Raw genomic sequence first — 20326 nt, 5'->3', positions numbered from 1 at the left:
ATTTCTTTTTGCTGTGTATGTGTGGGGCTCTTTACTCCCATGTTAAAAAAGTATACCCAACGGAAAATTAATTTACCCAAATGTTTGAATTGATTGGCTTCGTTGGATTTATTGGCGATTCGGCGTCGTTGGATTGATTGGCTCTTTTGTTTTTGACAACAGAAGAAAGAGTGGATGAAAGAGAAGAGAAAAAAAAACCCAAAAATAAGTTTAAAAAAACTCAACGCTGGGTACTTTTATTCTTCCGTGTGAGTCTATCTAAGTAAATGCAGGTTAGCGTGTAAAAACATCCCTGCCAACATTTTGAAGTTAAGCTTTTGTTTGTCTGTAAACAAAAATGAAACAAAAAGAAAATAGATAAACAAGACTGTCAACATTTTTTTTTCTGGTAGAATTTATTTACTTTGGCTGGTACTGAGTGTTCGCGAAATTTGTTGTACAATAATTCTTTTGAATATAAGACATGAAAACCATTTAAAATTAATACAATAGTGATTAAACATGAGTGTAAGGTACTATCACACAAGTTTCTTGCGCCAATTGGCCTCACGAGACGTCACCATCTACGAGCAATTGTTGCTGTTTGCACGGAATCAGCCACAATTCTTGGCTAACGTGAGTCGTCTGCAAAAACCGGCTCTTGAAGCGACGGTCTATGTGCTGATTTTGGAACTGAATAAAAGAAACACTTCCGTTCAGTCAAGGACGGAACCCCAACCGATAATCGGAATGCGCGAGGTTTTAGAGCTGATTGAGCAAAATCATCTGTACTTGCAAAAGAACGAGGAATGCCTGGGATTGTTACTGAACATACTGGGGTTGGTAGCCGCGCTGGAAGAAGACGACGCAAGCTGTTGCCGAAACGTTGAGCTCTTCGTTAACAAATTCCAAAAAGATTTCTTTGAGTTGCCGTTATTTTATGACATTCTTAGGACATTGTTGATTGTGGCTTTAGAGAAGGAGCAACTGCAACAGGCATTTCATCAGTTGAATATTAAAGCATTAGTGAGGAATCTTTATTCGGAGTCACATCAGATACGAATGAAATCGTTGGCATGTTTACAACTGTTGATGAACAGACAAGGAGTCATTGAAGAATGGCATCGAGCTATTGTGAATGGCAGACGAAGTATATCTCAAGAGCATTGTAGTTTCATGCTCTGCCATCTAATTGAAGCCTTGATCCAGAGGAAAGATTGTAACGATTCAATCCAAATAATCATACAATCATTAGATACATGGAAGATCATTAAATCTAATTGCAAATCAAAAGATCAGTTGATCAGGAAGGAAGCTATGTCTGTAATTAAGAATATTCTAGCCTTTTTGAACGACATCTCCGAATACAGCACTTCAAATGATTTGTTCGAGTGGAACAATAACAACGCCAGAAGTGTAACCGAAGCATGGCAGTGCTATGTAACGATAGTTGAGACTTTGAGCGAAACGCAAACCCATTTGGTAATGCCAGCTTTGCCTTTGATTGAAAAATTGGGCGTCATTCCAGTTGATTGGAAGCATTCAGTTCTGGAATTGATCTTAACACATGACAATTCGGCTGTAGCCGGATGGGGGATCGATTACCTACTCAGAAAGAGCAAATTCGATGGACGTCGCCAATTGTTGGAAGAAGCGCTGCTGCTAGCACTGAACAAGACGACAGTGTTTCAGGATTTTAATGAGATGAAGCGTCTTCTGGTTCAGTATTTTTCGGGCAAAAAAGGATGCTCATTTTTACTGTCCAATTTCAAGAATGCATCGTGGGGATCTGTACCCTTTATGTGTTTGCTGGAAGTCTTGGATTGTCTACTTGAATCAACCACTGAAGTGTACAACTTGAATGAATCAATCAACAGTTTAGTTGATCAAAGTTTGGCAATCAAGAATTTAAATATCAGAGGCCTAGCATCATTACAACTCTCCCGAATGCTGCTTAAGCTGACTCTCAGAAAAGATTTGAGTGAAAAGATTTCTGTGGTTGAAGTCATATTTAATTTGAATACCCTTTCGAGGGTAACCAAGCAAAGCTTTTCGGATTTTAGTGACTGGAATCAATTAGTACACCTTATAGATGGAGAGTCCTTCCAGTGGATACTAAGTAAAGTGGAGTATTCCGATGAGAACGTAATTAGGGGTGTGATTATTCCCTATGTACAAGAGAATCTATTATTGACAGAACACGGATTGAAGCAAATTTACGATCAAGATTTGCTCCTGGCTGTAAGGTAAATTATATACTAATTAGAAAGATTTTGATATAACATTTGGCTGTTTTTAGGATTCAACGCTACGGAGATTTGTTGTTCAACATAAATGAATTGATCTGCAAGCTTGAAGATTTGTTTATGACCTTCAACCAAAACTCAGAAACTGCACTCAAATCGCTGGATATATACAAAGAACTCGTACAAAATACACATCTCTCATCATTAGTTGAACAACAGAAACAGAAGCTCATAGACATTTTACAAAAACGAATAGATCGACTGTCTTATCATTCTCCAGGCATTGCTATTACGGTGCAGTTGGTGCATATTGTTGCCCTTCTCAATCGAGTAGATGTGGTTGATCAATTCTTAGCTTCCTTCACATTGGAGGAATTGATAAAAACAATACATACGGACAATAGAGACAAAAGTTTATATGGATCTGTTTTCAATACTTTGAGTGACATTTTTCTGCTCAAATTGAAGAACAATACTGGTAACTTATCGACCAAACTTCAGATAATTGAAGACTACCCAAAACTGATTGACATTGGGGACGTACATGTGTTGTTCAACACTCTGGAAATTGTTGCGGAGACATTCAAGATCGGGGCGAAAAATTTGAACGAGGAGAAAGATTTCGACGATCTTAAGTCTGTGGTGGACAGGTGTTATAAAGAGATACTTATCTATCGCAAATCAGATCACTTTATGAAATTGATGAAAACATTCGTAATCACCGTTTTGACTCCATTTACGGGAAGTGTTGAATTTGATGACGGATGTAGTCGATGGCTGAAAGATGTCGTAACTGAGTATTTTCTGATGTTCTTGGAGCAAGCAACGGTCATTGGAGGATTGGCGAATGTGTTGTTTGAGAAAGTGCTATTGCTGTCGATCGAAACATTGCTGGAATGGAATGCATTTGGAAAGTTGCTTCTTGCGGGTTTGGTTTTTGGAGATGGCCAAAAACGAGAGCAGAGGCGAGTATTCGCTTTTTCTTGCAATGACAATTTATGCTATGTTTCATTGTATTTTAATTTTTCAGGATCGAAGATGAAACATGTGTAGCCAGCCAATTCTTTGATACGTAAGTACTTGTTTTATTTGTTTTTCGTTTATTTGCTGCCGTACAACAAACTATATCTATAACTAACGACTTACTTACTTGATACTTGATGGGCTACAGCTCTTCGATGAACCTACGCCGAATGGAGTATCCTTCTCCACTGGACTCGATCCTGGGCCAATCGCTTCCAGTCGCCCTGAACATTGAGCGCCATCAGGTCCTCTTCAACTGCAAAAAGCCATCGTGTACGCGGCCTTCCACGAAGCCTGCGGCCTCTTCCGGGTTCTCTACTAAATATTATCTTCGCTTGTCGTTCTTCCGGCATACGAACAACGTGACCAGCCCACCGTAGTCTGCCGTGTTGTATAAGCTTAATAATATCCAGCCCTTTATACACCTGGTACAATTCGTGATTCATGCGACGCCGCCAGATACTGTTCTCCTGTTTACCGCCGAGTATTGTCCACAGCATCTTACGCTCAAACACTCCGAGAGCTCTCCGATCAGCCTCCTTTAACGTCCATGTCTCATGGCCGTATAAAGCCACCGGAAGAATCAGAGTAGTATACAGCGCGAGTTTTGTTTTCGTTTGCAGACTACGGGACTTAAGCTGGTTACGAAGTCCGTAATAAGCCCTATTTGCAGCTGCAATACGCCTTTTCACCTCGCGGGTAACATCATTATCGGACGTCACTAATGTTCCAAGATACACAAATTCTTCTACCACTTCAAATTTTTCACCATCCAGCACTATTTCGCTACCTCCACCACTAATGAACCCACGTTGATTGCCAGCGACCATGTACTTCGTTTTGCTGGTATTGATCGTGAGTCCAATCCTCGCTGTCTCCATCTTAAAAGGCGCAAAAGCCTCTTCCACGGCACGGCGATCAATTCCGATAATATCGATATCGTCCGCAAATCCCAGGAGCATATGCGATTTTGTGATAATGGTACCGCTTCTTTGCACAACAGCTCTCCTAATCGCTCCCTCGAGCGCTATATTGAACAGTAGGTTCGAGAGTGCATCACCCTGCTTTAATCCATCTAAGGTAACAAATGACGTCGATATTTCATCCGCAACCCTTACACTTGATTTCGATCCGTCCAACGTTATACGAATCAGCCGTATCAGTTTCGCCGGAAAACCATGTTCAAGCATAATTTGCCATAATTCATTCCGTTTCACTGAATCGTACGCCGCCTTGAAATCAATAAACAGATGATGTGTCTGCAAGTTGTACTCCCGGAATTTATCAAGGATTTGTCTCAGGGTAAACATTTGATCCGTCTCACGAAAACCTGCTTGGTATTCGCCGACGAAGGACTCTTCAAGCGGTCTCAATCTGTTGAACAGAATACGGGACATAATTTTGTACGCCGAATTAAGGAGGGTTATTCCTCGGTAATTGGCGCACTCCAGTCTGTGCCCTTTCTTAAAGAGAGGGCAAATGAGGCCGTCCAACCAGCTAGCAGGCATTTCCTCGTCTTCCCATATTTTCGACATAATATGGTGCAGAACTTCATAAAGCTGCTCACTGCCATGTTTGAGAAGTTCAGCCGGGAGCTGGTCCTTCCCGCAGCCTTATTGTTTTCAGCTCTTTGACAGCTTTTTTAACCTCATCTAGTGTAGGTGACTCTACAGCTTGTCCATCATCGCTAATATTTATTCTGTTCACCGATGCACCGTCACTTCCTCCATTCAACAAAGTCTCGAAGTGTTGCTTCCACCTGGCAGCCACTTCAGTTTTATCTGTCAGCAAATTCCCTTGTTGGTCGTTGCACATGACGGGAGATGGCGCTGTCTTTCTCCGCACGCCATTGACAGACTCATAAAACCTCCGCATATCGTTCTGCTCCATTTTTTCCTGCGCCTCACTAATCACTTGTTCTTCGTACTCTTTTTTTCTTCCTGCGGTGGGTTCGTTTTTCGGCTGCTCTTGCTTCCTTGTACCGATCTCTATTCGATCGGGTACCTGACACCAACATCCGGCTTCTGGCAACGTTCTTCTCGTCTGTCACTCTCTGGCACTCCACATCGAACCATCCCGTCTTGGGTCGCCTCTGTGCAGTGCCTACCACTTCTCGTGCTGTTGTGCTCACCGCTCCATGGATCGACTCCCATAGATCGTTTATGTTGTCGCTAACGTTGATTGCACTTATCCGTTCGTCGAGCTTCTGGCGGTACTCAGCCGATACTCCTTCCGCCGACAATCGCTGGATATTGTAACGCATCGTTCGCTGTGATCTTTCGTTCGATACAGTTGACAACCGTGATCGAATTTTACTGACAACGAGGTAGTGATCAGAGTCAATGTTCGGACCTCTGAATGTCCGCACATCGATAACATCCGAGAAATGGCGCCCATCCACCAGAACATGGTCTATCTGGTTGCAAGTTTCACCATTTGGGTGTCTCCAGGTGTGCTTTCGGATGTTCTTTCGTGCGAAGTAGGTGCTACTGATGGCCATCCCTCTGGCAGCAGCAAAATTTACTAGCCGTAGGCCGTTGTCATTGGTAGCGGAGTGAAGGCTCTCCCTACCGATTATGGGACGGAAAAAGTCCTCTCTACCGACCTGAGCGTTAGCGTCTCCGATAACAATTTTCACGTCATGCTTTGGGCACTCTCCATAGGCTTTATCAAGACATTCATAAAACGTGTCCTTCACGTCGTCGGATTTATCGTTTGTCGGCGCGTATACGTTGATTAGGCTGTAATTGAAGAATTTGTACCGTATCCTCAACACACAGATTCGTTCGCTAATGGGTTTCCACCGCATCACTCGCTTCATCTGCTTGCCCATCACTACGAAACCAACTCCATGCTCTGCTTTTTCACCGCCGCTGTGATAGATGTTATACTTGAATGCAGTATTGGTCGTGGGGTCCACGGCTCGGAATTCACGTTCTCCGGATCTAGGCCATCGGACTTCTTGAATAGCAGTCACGTTCACTCCAACCTTCTGCAGTTCACGAGCCAGAACGCTCACTCGTCCAGCTTCATTTAGGGTCCTGACATTCCAGGTACCGGTCCGGACATTCCATGTATTTCGTTGCCGGGTCGGTTGCCAAAAATAACGTTCTCTTTTTCTTCTATCTCCATTTTTCGTGGTATTTGAGAGGCTTCAGTAAGCTACCTTACCGGGGTCGCGTTACCTACATCGCGATGATGGGGCTGCCACCTTAGGTATAGCTGACGCGATACAGCATTTCGTTAATCAGTCGCTGGGTACCAGGCAGACGCTGTTTGAGCCGCACCTCCTGGTAAACAGACGCTCGAGGCGTACCTTCTCACTCTAGCTGATGTCAGAAGGACAACAGTGCCCAGGCTGCACTACCAGCTAAGTACACAACCCTTAGCTGGCGGTCTTTTGTCATCGGACGACCCGTGGAAGCGTGAGATAGGGACTTGTGGGGACCAGAGCTCTGTTGGGCGCTCCTTCCTTGATGTCAACCCACCATTTTGCAGCCCTAACTAACGACTATTCAATGGTTAATGTTTGAAAGCTTAAATCATGGAACTGGTTACGACATGATATTCTATAGTGGAGGTTCATTGTTTAATACATCAACAGACATCTTAGGTCCTAATGATGCTTATTCCTTTGGTTCAAATATCTTTATTAACAAGACTTGCAGCCCTAGGATGGCTCATCTCGGGATAATTATTCCAATTAATTTAATACTAATAAAATATCGGTGGATAAAGCTTTATATCATACGCATACGACACTCGCGGTCCTCGTAGCACATTAGGGAGCTTCCATAAATTACGTAACGCTTAGAGGGGGAGGGGGCATACACAATTTTTAAATGATTCATACAAAAAGTGTGACATATGGGGAAGGGGGGTTGAAAATGTCCAATTTTTGCGTTCGTTGAAATACAAAAGGAATATCAAAGAACCAATATGGCTTTCTTGAGGAATGTCTGAGCTTGTTAAAAGTTTAGTGGACTGGGAATTACTTATACCGTCAATGTTGTAAAATTGGTAGCTTTGGTAGCACCTGCCCTGCTGCACTAGGCATTATTATTATTTATTTATTCAGACTAAGGCCGAAGTGGCCTGTGCGGTATATAAGAGTCTTCTCCATTCGGCTCGGTCCATGGCTACACGTCGCCAGCCACGCAGTCTACGGAGGGTCCGCAAGTCATCTTCCACCTGATCGATCCACCTTGCCCGCTGCGCACCTCGCCTTCTTGTGCCCGTCGGGTCGTTGTCGAGAACCATTTTCACCGGGTTATTGTCCGACATTCTGGCTACGTGCCCGGAACACCGCAGTCGTCCGATTTTCGCGGTGCAAACGATGGATGGTTCTCCCAACAGCTGATGCAACTCGTGGTTCATTCGCCTCCTCCACGTACCGTCCGCCATCTGCACCCCACCATAGATAGTACGCAGCACTTTCCTTTCGAAAACTCCGAGTGCGCGTTGGTCCTCCACGAGCAGCGTCCAGGTCTCGTGTCCGTAGCCTACCGGTCTAATGAGCGTTTTGTAGATTGTCAGTTTGGTACGGCGGCGAACTCTATTCGATCGGAGCGTCTTGCGGAGTCCAAAGTATGTACGATTTCCAGCCACTATACGTCTCCGAATTTCTCTGCTGGTATCATTTTCGGCAGTCACCAGTGAGCCCAAGTACACAAATTCTTCTACCACCTCGATTTCGTCACCACCGATGCCAACTCTCGGTGGGTGAGTCACATTGTCTTCTCTTGAACCTCTTCCTATCATGTACTTCGTCTTCGACGTGTTGATGACTAGTCCGATCCGCTTGGCTTCCCTCTTCAGTCTGATGTAGGCTTCCTCCATCTTCTCAAAGTTACGTGCCATAATATCTATTTCGTCGGCGAAGCCAAATAGTTGGACGGACTTATTGAAAATTGTACCACTCGTGTTAATCCCTGCTCTACGTATTACCCCTCCCAAAGCGATGTTGAATAGCAAACACGAAAGACCATCACCTTGCCGTAACCCTCTGCGGGTTTCGAAGGGACTCGAGAATGCCCCTGAAACTCGAACTACGCACATCACCCGATCCATCGTCGCTTTGATCAACCGTGTCTGTTTATCCGGAAATCCGTTTTCGTGCATTAGCTGCCATAGCTGGTCCCGATCGATTGTATCATATGCGGCTTTGCAGTCGATGAATAGATGATGTGTGGGCACGTTGTATTCGCGGCACTTCTGCAGTACTTGGCGAATGGCGAACACCTGGTCCGTGGTGGAGCGTTCGCCCATAAAACCCGCCTGGTACTGCCCCACGAACTCCCTTGCAATTGGTGCTAGTCGACTGCATAAAATTTGGGAGAGTATCTTGTAGGCGGCGTTCAGCAATGTGATTGCGCGGTAGTTGCTACAATCACGACACCTTCCATCCACTTCTGCTGAAAAACTTCCTCCTCCTAAATCTTGGTAATGACCCAGTGCAGCGCTCTAGCCAGTGCCTCACCACCGTGTTTAAATAGCTCTCCTGGTAGTTGGTCAACCCCAGGGGCTTTGTTGTTCTTCAGCCGGCCAATCTCCTCCTGGATTTCCTGGAGATCCGGGGCCGGTAAAATTATGTCCTGCGCGCGTTCTCCCAGGTCCATCACCATACCGCCATCTTCGTCTGCCACATCGCCATTCAGGTGCTCTTCGTAGTGCTGCCGCCACCTTTGGATCACCTCACGCTCGTTTGTAAGAAGGTTCCCGTTTATGTCCTTACACATATCAGGCTGTGGCACGTGGCCATTACGTGAACGGTTCAACTTCTCATAGAACTTTCGTGTGTTATTAGCGCGGTACAGTTCCTCCGTCTCTTCACGGTCTCGATCTTCCTGCTGACGCTTTTTCCTCCGGAAAATCGAGTTTTGTCTGTTCCGCGCCTGTTTATATCGTGCCTCGTTCGCCCTCGTGCGGTGTTGCAGCAATCTCGCCCATGCTGCATTCTTCTCTTCTACTAACTGCTCACATTCGCCGTCATACCAGTCGTTTCTCTGATCCGTGGGCACCGTGCCAAGTGCAGCGGTTGTGGTGCTACCAATGGCGGATCGAATATCTCTCCAGCCATCTTCAAGAGACGCTGCGCCTAGCTGCTCTTCCGTTGGGAGTGCCACTTCCAGCTGCTGCGCGTATTCTTGGGCTAGTCTACCGTCTTGTAGCCGCCCTGCGCAAACCTCCTGTCTCGCCGGAGGGCCGTCGTGTCAGGGCTGTTTAGCGTCCCACCTAACACCAGGACTTGGGCTTGTGCGTTTTGAGCGGCACACGGTCGCTTTGGCGGAGCCTACTTGCGGATACATGCAGCTTTTTATAGAGGTTTAACAGGGCCCACTGTCAAACCCCGCCACATCCTAGGCAGGCGCCACAACTCGCAGATGGCCTGGGGAGGGATCGTCAAGCCCTTGGACATAGTCCCTGCTGCCCCCTAGGCATGGTACTTCTGAATCAGAGAAACCAACTGGTATGACGGCGAATGGGAGCAGTTAGTGGAGGGGATGAATGCAGCATGGGTTATATTGCTGCAACACCGTATGAGAGCCATAGATGCATTCTGAAAAGGAGAATGAGTGTTCAAAACGTTCTGAACACAGCACACTGTCCAAGAGCACTAGCCTAACATAGCAACTTGTATCCTAGGAAAACAATTCAAGCGACGGCATGCTACACATTTTTCGTCTAGTAATGGAACACGTGGACATCTAGCGGATGGAAATCAAGCAGGCTCGTATATTTTTACATATTTCCAAATCTATGGAACCTTCCCAACTAACATTTTTGGTCGAATAAGCTAGTGTTACTAGCTCATGCATCATATAGAAGCTGTATTAAAGCAACAAACGCCTCATAAGTCATAAGTTACATAAAAATAGCTGAAAAATGTTCTAACAACTAATTAGAAGCCATTATACAGCATCGTTTTTTAATTGAATAAAAATGCGCGAAAGCTGTTATGCAGCTTTTTAAAAACTATTATTAGGTTATCACGCTAAGCTATTTTCTAAATCATTTCAACGTTGTGTAAACTTGCTTTAGGGCAACAAAGAGCAACTAATATTAACGTGAGCTGTGTAAAAACAACATAAATACTTTTTTTTACATACACACAGCTTTTATAGACACACGTTAAATGAAGTTGAATAACCATCATCAAGGTTGAAATGAACAGCTTCGTCAAAACCGCAATCACACAGTCTGTCAGTATAGTGTTTTGAATTCATTTTGTAAATCGGAGTTTAGTTTCGATCTAAGATGTTCAAAAAAGAACTATGAAACGTATACGGAACCTGTATTCCGATTCTGACCGTGGTTCTAATCAAGCAGGCAGTTGCACATAACTTCTTCAGCAGAGCTGCAGCATTTCAGGTTTGTCTATAATTTAAGAAATGTAAATACCAATCATGTGAAAAAATTTCAATGCTTCAGTACTCGCTAATCGACGTGAAATGTCGCTTTGTGAGATCAATCTTTTAAACAGCGTTAAAACTACTGATAATGCTGAACACACTCACTGCCCCAGCTCTTATTCAACGCCAGAAACAGGTGATTTTGAAAACTGCACCATAATTAAGGAATACAGCCGGAACAGTTCTAACGTAGCCTTGCAACAATGGGCAATTAAGTACAACATAAACCATCAGGCGGTGAAAGAACTTTTAACAATCATCAAACATGAATATAGTGATACAGGCCTCCCTACGGACCCAAGAACTTTGTTGCATACTCCAAAAACGACAGCGGTTGGTAATATTCCAGGTGGGCAGTATTGGCATCAAGTGCTGGAAACTTGCCTACGCAACGCTTTCAAGGATTTGGACCAAAATATTGTCATTCAACTCAACGTAAACGTCGACGGATTGCCTATTCACAAGTGTTCTAAGCATCAGTTATGGCCTATATTATGCAATATACATCAAATGCCTCGATGGATGTTGAATGGCACAGAGCATCATTGTAATCAGGATTTGAATGAATCACATTTTTTACGACACCGGCGCTAGATAGCAGATTGTCGCATCAGATTAGCTTCACTTCGTTTTTTCGAATTTCTCGTGATTGATTTGAAAAAATCGTTCATAGCCTTTTGTGAGAAATGCTCATTCACGCTCTTGACGATAGAAAAGAAAACATCCAGCGTATTTTTGAAGTTTTGAATCGCTATCTTAGGGACATCAGTTCGACTTAGCCCGGTCCATGAGCATTTAGTCATGAACTTCCTGTCGAAAAATCGATCCACCAACTCATAGCATATGTTTTGGCCATTGTATTGGTCACCCGTAGATCCAATCAGTTGTTTCATATGTCGCATCTAAAATTGAAAAAAGAAAGTTGATTTATGAATTATTATTTATCGTTACATAGTAATACGCATTAAACACATATCGCTGTAGATAAAGCGTTACGCACAATTACCTACAATCAAACAACATTGTGCGGAAGTTAATCACTTATATATGTGTTCATTCTGTGTCTCGTATGGGATGAGGCGTTTCGAATTGTCGATACCTACCATACACGGTCGTCTCACGTGAGACGTGTCGAAATCGACAATTCTCGAGCCATACGAGATGCAGAACAAGCACAATAATGTTTGAATAAAACATACCAATACCAACGCGTACTCAGCGTTTGAAGTTCTTCTATGGTTGAGACCGGGTGAAACATAAACTGTATGTCATGCTTGCTTCCTCCCTCAGTGACAGTAGATTCTCGAATAAGTTCCAGTTTAGCTTCGAAATCACTTTTCATGGCTGCCATCGTCTTCGCCATCAGCTTCTCGACGTGTTCCTTGACGCTGGTTATGATTTCTGTCTTGGCACTCTCAATGCTGTATATTATTTCCTCCTTCATAGCGACGGTGTTAAGTGTTGTCTAAATTCAGGGGCATAGAGTGAATGAAAATATAAATAAAATGAGAATTTTTCAAGTTTAAAGAGTCGAAAATAATAAGCAAATCATAAATACAAAAAGAAGAACAAATCTTAAGATTTACCTCATCCAAATTGATCACGCTAGTTACGACGCTAGTTCAGATCAATGGTTTGCAATTTTGTAACAGGAATGCAGAATACTAGCAGCTTTAGCTATATTTTCTAAAAAAAATTAATTCAACCGGACAGTAGTAGTGAATGGTTGAACATTATTTTATATTTTCTTTCGCGAAATGCATGTTTAAATCCATACCGGTCAAGCTTTCGATTTTAGGCGCTTTCTTCCGAATTTTCTGAACAGGAGGCTTTCCAATATCAGAATCGGTATTAACACCTGATAGTTCAATCAGCTCCTGTTCCGCTTCGCTAAACGTGGGGATGAAATGTCTTTTTACTTTGCAAAGCATTTTGTTCCAAGAAATACTTGGCTGAGAACCGTCGTCAGCACAGGCCGTCCTGCCTCGTACGTTTGTACTTAGTATTCTACTTAGTATATTTACCAGTAGTTTGGATCATTATTTCAGCTATTTTATTACTCCACTTGAATTTTACAATAAAAAAAACTCCAAGGAACGCGAGCGACAGAATGCAAAATTACTTTTTTAGTGCTGGTTATGCAGTCTGAGAGTAAGTGGTGCCAGTTTTCGATAAGTTTCCAATATTTTATTTTTATTTTTTTTTCATTTTTCCGTTAAATCGTAAAACAAATTTAAAATACTTTTGCAAATATGAATTCACATTTTTCATGATTTTTTTTTATGATTAACAAATCGTTTTTCAAAACTCTCCGTTCTTCTTCAATCCATTTATATTTGCTCTCTAATATTTTTTCAATGATAAAATCCAGCTGCTTTTTGGCATCACTGATCTCGTTGCTATCAGAATGTGAAGTGTCCCGAATGTTTAAAGCTTATTTAGCTAAAGGTTACTAACCTAAACATTTATACAGCATCGAAATCTGTTCGAAGCATCAATTATCATATATCATATATCTTTTCTTATCTTTTATTATCTACTAGTTGACCCGGCAGACGTTGTCCTGCACAGTAGGCGAGAATGTGCGTTCCGAACTGCCCATGCAAAGTTCGCATAGGAATCACAATTTTAGTTTTTCACGATTTGCTCAACTTTACTCGTAATTTTCGCATTAGGAAATATCATATAAACCCGTCGGAAACTATAATGAATGTTTCTGTTGAAGAAATGAAAAAAATCCATTCAGCCGTTTTCGAGTTATGCGGATATGAACAGACCATTTCATTTTTATATATAAGATTTATCTTTTATTATTGATTTCCATAACATCCATCGTGGCTCCGAGGGAAAAATCAACGTCACACCAGAAGATATGAGTGAATAAAAATGATCAAAGGTTTAAGTAAAGATATGGTACCTAATTCTAAATACTCAAAAATATTTGCAGCGAAATAATACCATTCCAGAACAGTAGTAGTGAATGGTTGAAAATTATTTTATATCTTTTTTAGCTTTGTAAGCTTAGTCATAAGCATTAAATAAATCCCTATACAATCAATTTTTATGAATAGATCATATATGAGTTATGACATCCAACTGCATAAAAGCTTTTCAAATGCTGTATTATCGCTGTATAATCTTGTTAACCACGATACAAGGAAGCAAATAAGCTGAGACAGCGTAATATAAGCAGTTTTTGAACCAGTGTTGAGTAGGTGATATTTTGTGGTGATATAGAGGCAACATAAGTTGTATTGCTACACTTATCTTGTTTCTGTCATTTGGTTGAAAATGTTTATGCTTACGTAAAATCTATATGACAATTATTCAGCGAATCTTTGAAAAACGGCTGTAAGATGTGTGAATATGGATTTTACAAGCGATGATGGACTTAAATCTTTTATAATTGTTGTATAGCAGTTTTATTATAAATGTAAACAAGTTGTTTAAGAGTACCAAATGCTGGTTAAGTTCGCCATATTTGTAGGTGTAATGTTTGTTTAGAAGCTTCAATGAATTGTACATGCCCTTTATACAATTTCAAGTTGAATAAAAGTAGCTTTAAGAACGATTACATTCACCTCAAATGTTAGTTGGGTTCGTTACCACGGTCGTTTTTGCTTGCGTACCAACCCAAAACTAAAAACACCAAGGCACGCTCTTAGCTCATGTTCTGTTCAGGATGCATCTCTGATGAGGGCGAATGCGTAGGTCACGATGCAAATGAATCAAACAAAACTCAATTTTCCGAAACAAAAAGCGCTAGCAGGAAGATCGAGACCGTGAAGAGACCGCGCCAATAACACACGAAAGTTTTTTAAAAAGTGTAAGGACATAAACGGAAATCTTCTTACGAACGAGGCTATGGTGATCCAAAGGTTGCGGCAGCACTACGGAGAGCAACTAAATGGCAATGTTCCAGGAAACAATTACGGTATGGTGACGAACCTAGAAGCACGCGCTCAGGTCATACGTTTTCCGGCTCCGGATCTCCACAAATTCCAGAAAGGAATTGGGCGGCTGCAAACATCAAAGCCCTGGGGGTTGATCAAATACCAGGAGAGCTGTTTAAATACGGTGGTGAGGCACTGGCTAGAACGATGCACTGGGTACATATTTACCAAGATTTGGATGAATGAGGTTCTGCCGCATGAGTGGATGGAAGGTGTCGTGTGTCCCGGCCAAAAAAAGTACGATAAACTGGATTGTAGCAACTACCGCGCTACCACATTGCTGAACACCGCATACAAGGTGCTCTCTCAAATGTTCTGCCGTCGACTAACACCTATTGCAAGATCGTGGTGCAGTACCAGCCGGAATTTATAAGCAAATGCTCTACCACGGGCCAGGTGTTCGCTGTACGCCATACCAGATATTGCAGAAATGCCGCAAATACAACGTGCCCACACATCATGCATAAAAAACTACACACTTATATTTCTCTCCTTTCCCAAGTGACTGGCGCCGTAATTGATCTAAATTTGAGCGTTATGAATCGTGTATATCTAGAATAGGTGTTAAATCTCAACTTTTATTCACTTGGATCGTAGCGCAATTTACATCAGTTCTGATAAGTCACGGAGATTTTTTTTTCTTTATTAGAGTGATTTTTCTTAATTTAGAGTTCATCACTAAAGTCACGGAGAAGCAACCATTGACAAGTACAGTCAGCCTAAGCTAAATTAAGCTAAGCTGTATATCATCGTTTAAATATTCAACTTTTGTTTAATTCACCTATCGGTGTTTCAGTTATTATAAAATTTCAGAAAATTATCTGAGCCTCCCTGAACTAGCAGAAATAATTACGTACTTCCAGAAAAATTTCAACAATTTTATGGAAGAGCAGAAACTATTAGAAACTTCAAGACTTTTTGGAAAATCTCAATACATAATTGAAACTTTTTAGTTTGTCAGTTTAACCTCTGATAAACTTTCAAACATTTGATTAAATTTGAAACGTTTAAATGATAGTATTAGATCTTTTAGTTATTCATATGGTATTTTCTTACCATAGTGCCATATTCATGGGTAGGGCAATGCTTCGAGTCGACTGTCCTACCTAGGTATTTTTATACGTAGGACATGTCCTACTTGTCCCACCCACACCCGGCGCCACTGCTTGCTTCACAACTTCGTTCAAAGTAACAGTACATTCAAATTCGGCTACCCAGACCCATGTTGTCACCGGATTTTTTGACAACGTTGATGGATGCTGAATTACCTATGGGCTTGCCGATTTGCTTGTAAACGTCTGAAGAAATCACCGTAATGTCTGCTGCGCTGTCTAGTTGTCGCCTTACCGGATGCCCATTGATTTCCAAGTTAACGAACTTACGTCTGGCTGCTATATTCACTTGATTGATGGCCGGGCACGTAGCCAAAATGTCGGACAATAACCCGGTGAAAATGGTTCTCGACAACGATCCGACGGGCACAAAAAGGCGAGGTGCGTAGCGAGCAAGGTGGATCGATCAAGTGGACGATGATTTGCGGACCCTCCCTAGACTGCGGGTGACGTGCAGCCATGGACCGAGTTGAATGAAGAAGACTTTTATTTACTGCACAGGCCACTCTGGCCTTAGTCTGAGAAATAAATAATGCTGCCCCTAGTGTATGCACGATGCATTTTTTTGTCTACACTGCCCCTACAATCCATATTTATCGACACTGCCCCTACCAACAAGATTTCTTTTTAATCACTCAGCTAATTTGATTTATATTGACCTCATTCCAGATTACTCTACACACCAACAACCCCACTTCAATCGGATGCTCGAGTTCGTATACTTTGCGTCTTGTTTCTTTACCGTTTAGCCAGAACCAATCACCCGGATGTAACCCTCTTCCTTCTGAAGCTAGAGCGAATGCTGGTGGAAAAGTTTCAACAAATAACTAAATCCAAGGAGCGCTATTACGCCGACTCGCAAACACACCGCCACAAACTGCGAATAATCCAAGCTCTTTGCGTGGTCGTCAAGCTAACGGGAACCAAACCGTACTCCCTGCTGGAAATCGTCCTGTACGAGACGAATCAACCGAACATAAATTACCTCATCGAACTGATCCTCGCTGATTCCTCGATCGATACGCTCACCATAATCAACTCGCTCAAAAACGACAAAGTTAAGGTGTCGGGGGTACAGTCGGTGTTCGTCATTTTGTGGTTGCGATGCTGTAAAACCAACTACCTCGATGCCGAATACATTAACTTCTTGCTGCCATGGACCATGGCACAAAACTTTTCCACACGTCTGTACGCGCAAATTACTATCTCCAAATTATTGGAAAAGTTCTACGAGAAGCCAAACAGACCGGATCAGTGTCCATTCAGTAACATCTTCTGTGCCATCAATAGTTACCTCAAGCAGGGCAACGTGGAGAAGAACCTGGAGAAATGTATGAAGGATTTCCGCTTCAACAGTATCTTCGATTACGACAACCTGCTGACGTTGGAAAATGTGTTCAACAATATTCCCAGAGTGTCCAGGATGGCCTCGGAAGATGTGGTCTCTACCAAAGTACTGAAGGAGTGCTTCGAAGTGTTGCAGTTGAACGAAAATAACCTGGGCGTGGCCGTGGAATTCGATGAGTTGACCAGCGAGAAAAAGGAGAATCTTTTTCTCAATCAGGGCTTCGGCGGTTCGGATCATATTCAGAAAAAGATTGTACCGCTGAAGTGTTTGGAGCCGGCGTTAGAACTATTGACGAACTTGCCGGAGAAGTTTTGCTTGAAAAAGAAGGTAAGTTTCTAACAAGAAAAAGTTATCTTTTCCACGGGCGCTTATTTTGTCTATGACTAATAATTTAGCTAATGTGTACACTTATGATCAACTATATAATTGTAGGATAACTTGGAAGGGATGATAGTTGTCGCCAGTTTAGTCAACAGGCCACCCAACCTAGGTGGCCTAGCTCGAAGTAGTGAAATATTCGCTGTAACGCAGTTTATCGTCAATTCTTTGAAGGATTTAGAGAACAAAGAGTTTCAAGCCTTGAGGTAAGTTCAGAGGAATGAATTTGATCTCGCCTTTGGTCCAACATAGGTTTTCTTTTTAAACCTTTAGTATGACGGCCGAAAAGTGGCTGAACATTGGGGAGCTGAAATCCTTTCAGATTGTGGACTATCTTCTGGAGATGAAATCCAAAGGCTATTCTATTGTTGGTGCGGAGCAAACGACCGGCAGCCGACCAATACAGAAGATTAAGTTTCCGAAGCGGTCAATTTTGGTGCTGGGGTGAGCTGTCAGCGAATGCAAAAGATTTGTTGATAATGATTGAAAAACTTTTCCTTCTGTTCGTAGGCATGAGAAAGAAGGTTTACCGGCGCAAATCATCTCGCATCTGGATATAATTGTCGAAATTCCTCAATTTGGTGTGGTGCGTTCATTGAATGTTCATGTAACTGGTGCTATTTTTATGTGGGAATATGCTAAACAGCATCACGTGATTGATTGTTGACGAATGTTTTATAGTTGATTTGAAATAGAAATACGTATTACAATGATTATTTTATAATTTCTTGAAAAGAAAATTCTTAATCGTTGATACTTATAACAACAGTTATCGGCCAGCAGTACAGTTTACCCGTTAATAAGAACCAAGCCCAATTTTTGTCTTTACTGATTGATAGTCCGCCCTTATTCTGCGCATTTTAAGTTTATGAGACATTACAATAATCCCGAAATTATTACATACACGCTCTTTATCAAGTTAGTCTTCATAAAGAAATAAAACAGTCGTCCGAAATCCAACCTGCCAATTGGTTAAACCGTCAGCTGGACATCCTAGCCCAGGTTGGAGATCTTTCAAGTCAGCCCTTTGTACCAGGACCCAAAGTAAGTACATAAGTTTATCAACTGATGAAGCTCGTAGTCTGAATATGCTATAATCTTAAGCCCTTGAATGTGTCCTGGGAATGTTTGAAAAGTAAGTTTTCACTCGTTGGTATCGAGCAAAAAAAAGGTATCATTGTATTCACAACATAAGGGAAAATTGCAACTTAGTCGTAAAGTTGAAAGATAGAAATAAGGCCCATACAAATATTAAATTTATTTTATGTCCGACGGCTCTTGGAAGGTACGAGGGGGGGGGGGGAATAAAAAAATAACAAGGAAACAAAAAAAAGTCCAAAATGCAATTATTCTGTGCAAAATTTGAAATATTAGTGAAAACAAAGAATATGAATATTTGTAACATATTTTTATCCAGTAGTGAATTTAACACACAATTTTATATAAATAAAAAAATACTGAAACTTATTTCTGAAGAAAATTTGGTTTTTGTTTTTGGAAAAGTGCAAATTCTTGCATAGGTTCGGAATTGCAGACTTCCCGGGCTACATATACGGAATACATAGGTGAAGTCTGAAGTAGAATCGGTGGAGCACGTCATATCAGCATGCTCACGTTCCTAAAATGATTGGAATGCCATGCTTGTTAGCGGCATAGTTATGACCTCGGACAAACCCATAGACAGGATACAGGACGCGAAATTCACCCATGCAAGAAACGTGCACGGGTGTGCATACGGGTTCATTGTGGCTCATCTGAGGCACGATCTTGTAATATACTAGTGGGAGATTGGGTTCTTTAAACTAATTACTATCGAGACCGTGATACTGTAAGTGATACAGGTAAACGCGCGTCTGCTCGGGTGTGCAGTCAGTGATAAAACTGATCTTTTATTTGATCGATTGCTACTGCTGTACCAGACAGCCAGTAGTGTAGCTAGGGGCGGATACTACAGTTCTCCCCCTTTTAGTTTGAACATATTAACAATCGATTGCAGCAAAACTTCACTACTGCTTAAACTTTAAACAACCGGCAAAACTCGACTGCCGTAAACATTTCAACATGCGGCTAAACTTCACTACCGCTAAACAACATCAGAACTCGGCAAAACATAACTACCGATAAACTAGTCCACTTTTGACCGCCTCTGTGGCAGTTAAACTTTTTTAAAACACACAATAGTTCAATAATATTTAAATTCGACATCTTTCTTGAGACGTTTTAGTCGCTCCGAACGTCGGACACTTTCCACACGGTTCTTCGATGGTGACGATCGGCTCGACACTCGCTTCGATGGACCAGCCTGCGGATCAACCTGCTCAGGCGGCAAACTCGACGACCCTCGCTGATCATCGTCTACTGACGACTCACTTCGACGGCGCGAAACACCAAACCTTGCCTCAGGACCACGACCCGTGACCCCGTTACGACCATCCCCGTCACCGTAGATGAAAGAATCCGAAGGAAAACCATAAAAGTCGTCTTCGTCGTCGCTTAACCTAACGTCTTCGTCATCGTCCTCTCTAGCACGCTTTCTTCGCTGGACCCTCTCGCTCCTCCCCAAGAACAAACCTCGGCGCTTTGGGGTGCCCACCAGCTTCAGCTGATTTCGATGAGCGGAGTAAACTCTCCCTCCAACGGAAACCTGAAAAACACGTGAGGAGATACGTCTGAGAAATTTGGCTTCTAACCATCTACGAATATCCGTAGGTCTGAAATTCTTATAGTAAACAATATCTCCAGGACGCAACTTGTCAATCCAGTCATGTTTCTTGGGACTAGGACTATTTACAATACATTTATCCACTTCCTTTGGTTTCGTCGAATGATGCTTAAAACTATTCTTTGGATGGAGTAAATCCAACAGCGTCTTCGG

At 42.3% G+C, this 20326-nt stretch overlaps 1 protein-coding gene and 1 pseudogene across 1 annotated transcript; one reads left to right on the top strand and one right to left on the bottom strand.

The window, feature by feature from the left end:
* Positions 1 to 403: 403 nt before the first annotated feature.
* On the top strand, positions 404 to 18164 carry LOC134210862 (uncharacterized). Its single transcript, XM_062687237.1, has 7 exons — positions 404 to 2225; positions 2279 to 3190; positions 3256 to 3297; positions 16395 to 17400; positions 17506 to 17657; positions 17725 to 17895; positions 17962 to 18164. The coding sequence occupies exons 1-7, from the start codon at positions 502 to 504 to the stop codon at positions 18116 to 18118; spliced, it is 4164 nt and encodes a 1387-aa protein (XP_062543221.1). The 5' UTR covers positions 404 to 501; the 3' UTR covers positions 18119 to 18164.
* Positions 11778 to 15680, bottom strand: LOC134215256 (uncharacterized; annotated as a pseudogene).
* Positions 18165 to 20326: the final 2162 nt, after the last annotated feature.

The sequence above is a fragment of the Armigeres subalbatus genome, chromosome 2 (assembly GCF_024139115.2).
Source record: "Armigeres subalbatus isolate Guangzhou_Male chromosome 2, GZ_Asu_2, whole genome shotgun sequence".
Classification (NCBI taxonomy): Eukaryota; Metazoa; Arthropoda; class Insecta; order Diptera; family Culicidae; genus Armigeres; species Armigeres subalbatus.
The sequence above is the reverse complement of the archived record's forward strand: the minus strand, read 5'-3'. Positions and strand labels throughout refer to the sequence as shown.

Coding starts and splice junctions, on each gene's coding strand:
- LOC134210862 (XM_062687237.1), top strand. CDS start 502: ATGAGTGTAAGGTACTATCACACAAGTTTCTTGCGCCAATTGGCCTCA. Junction 17,401..17,505: donor AGTTTTGCTTGAAAAAGAAG/GTAAGTTTCTAA, acceptor ATATAATTGTAG/GATAACTTGGAAGGGATGAT. Junction 17,658..17,724: donor AAAGAGTTTCAAGCCTTGAG/GTAAGTTCAGAG, acceptor TTAAACCTTTAG/TATGACGGCCGAAAAGTGGC.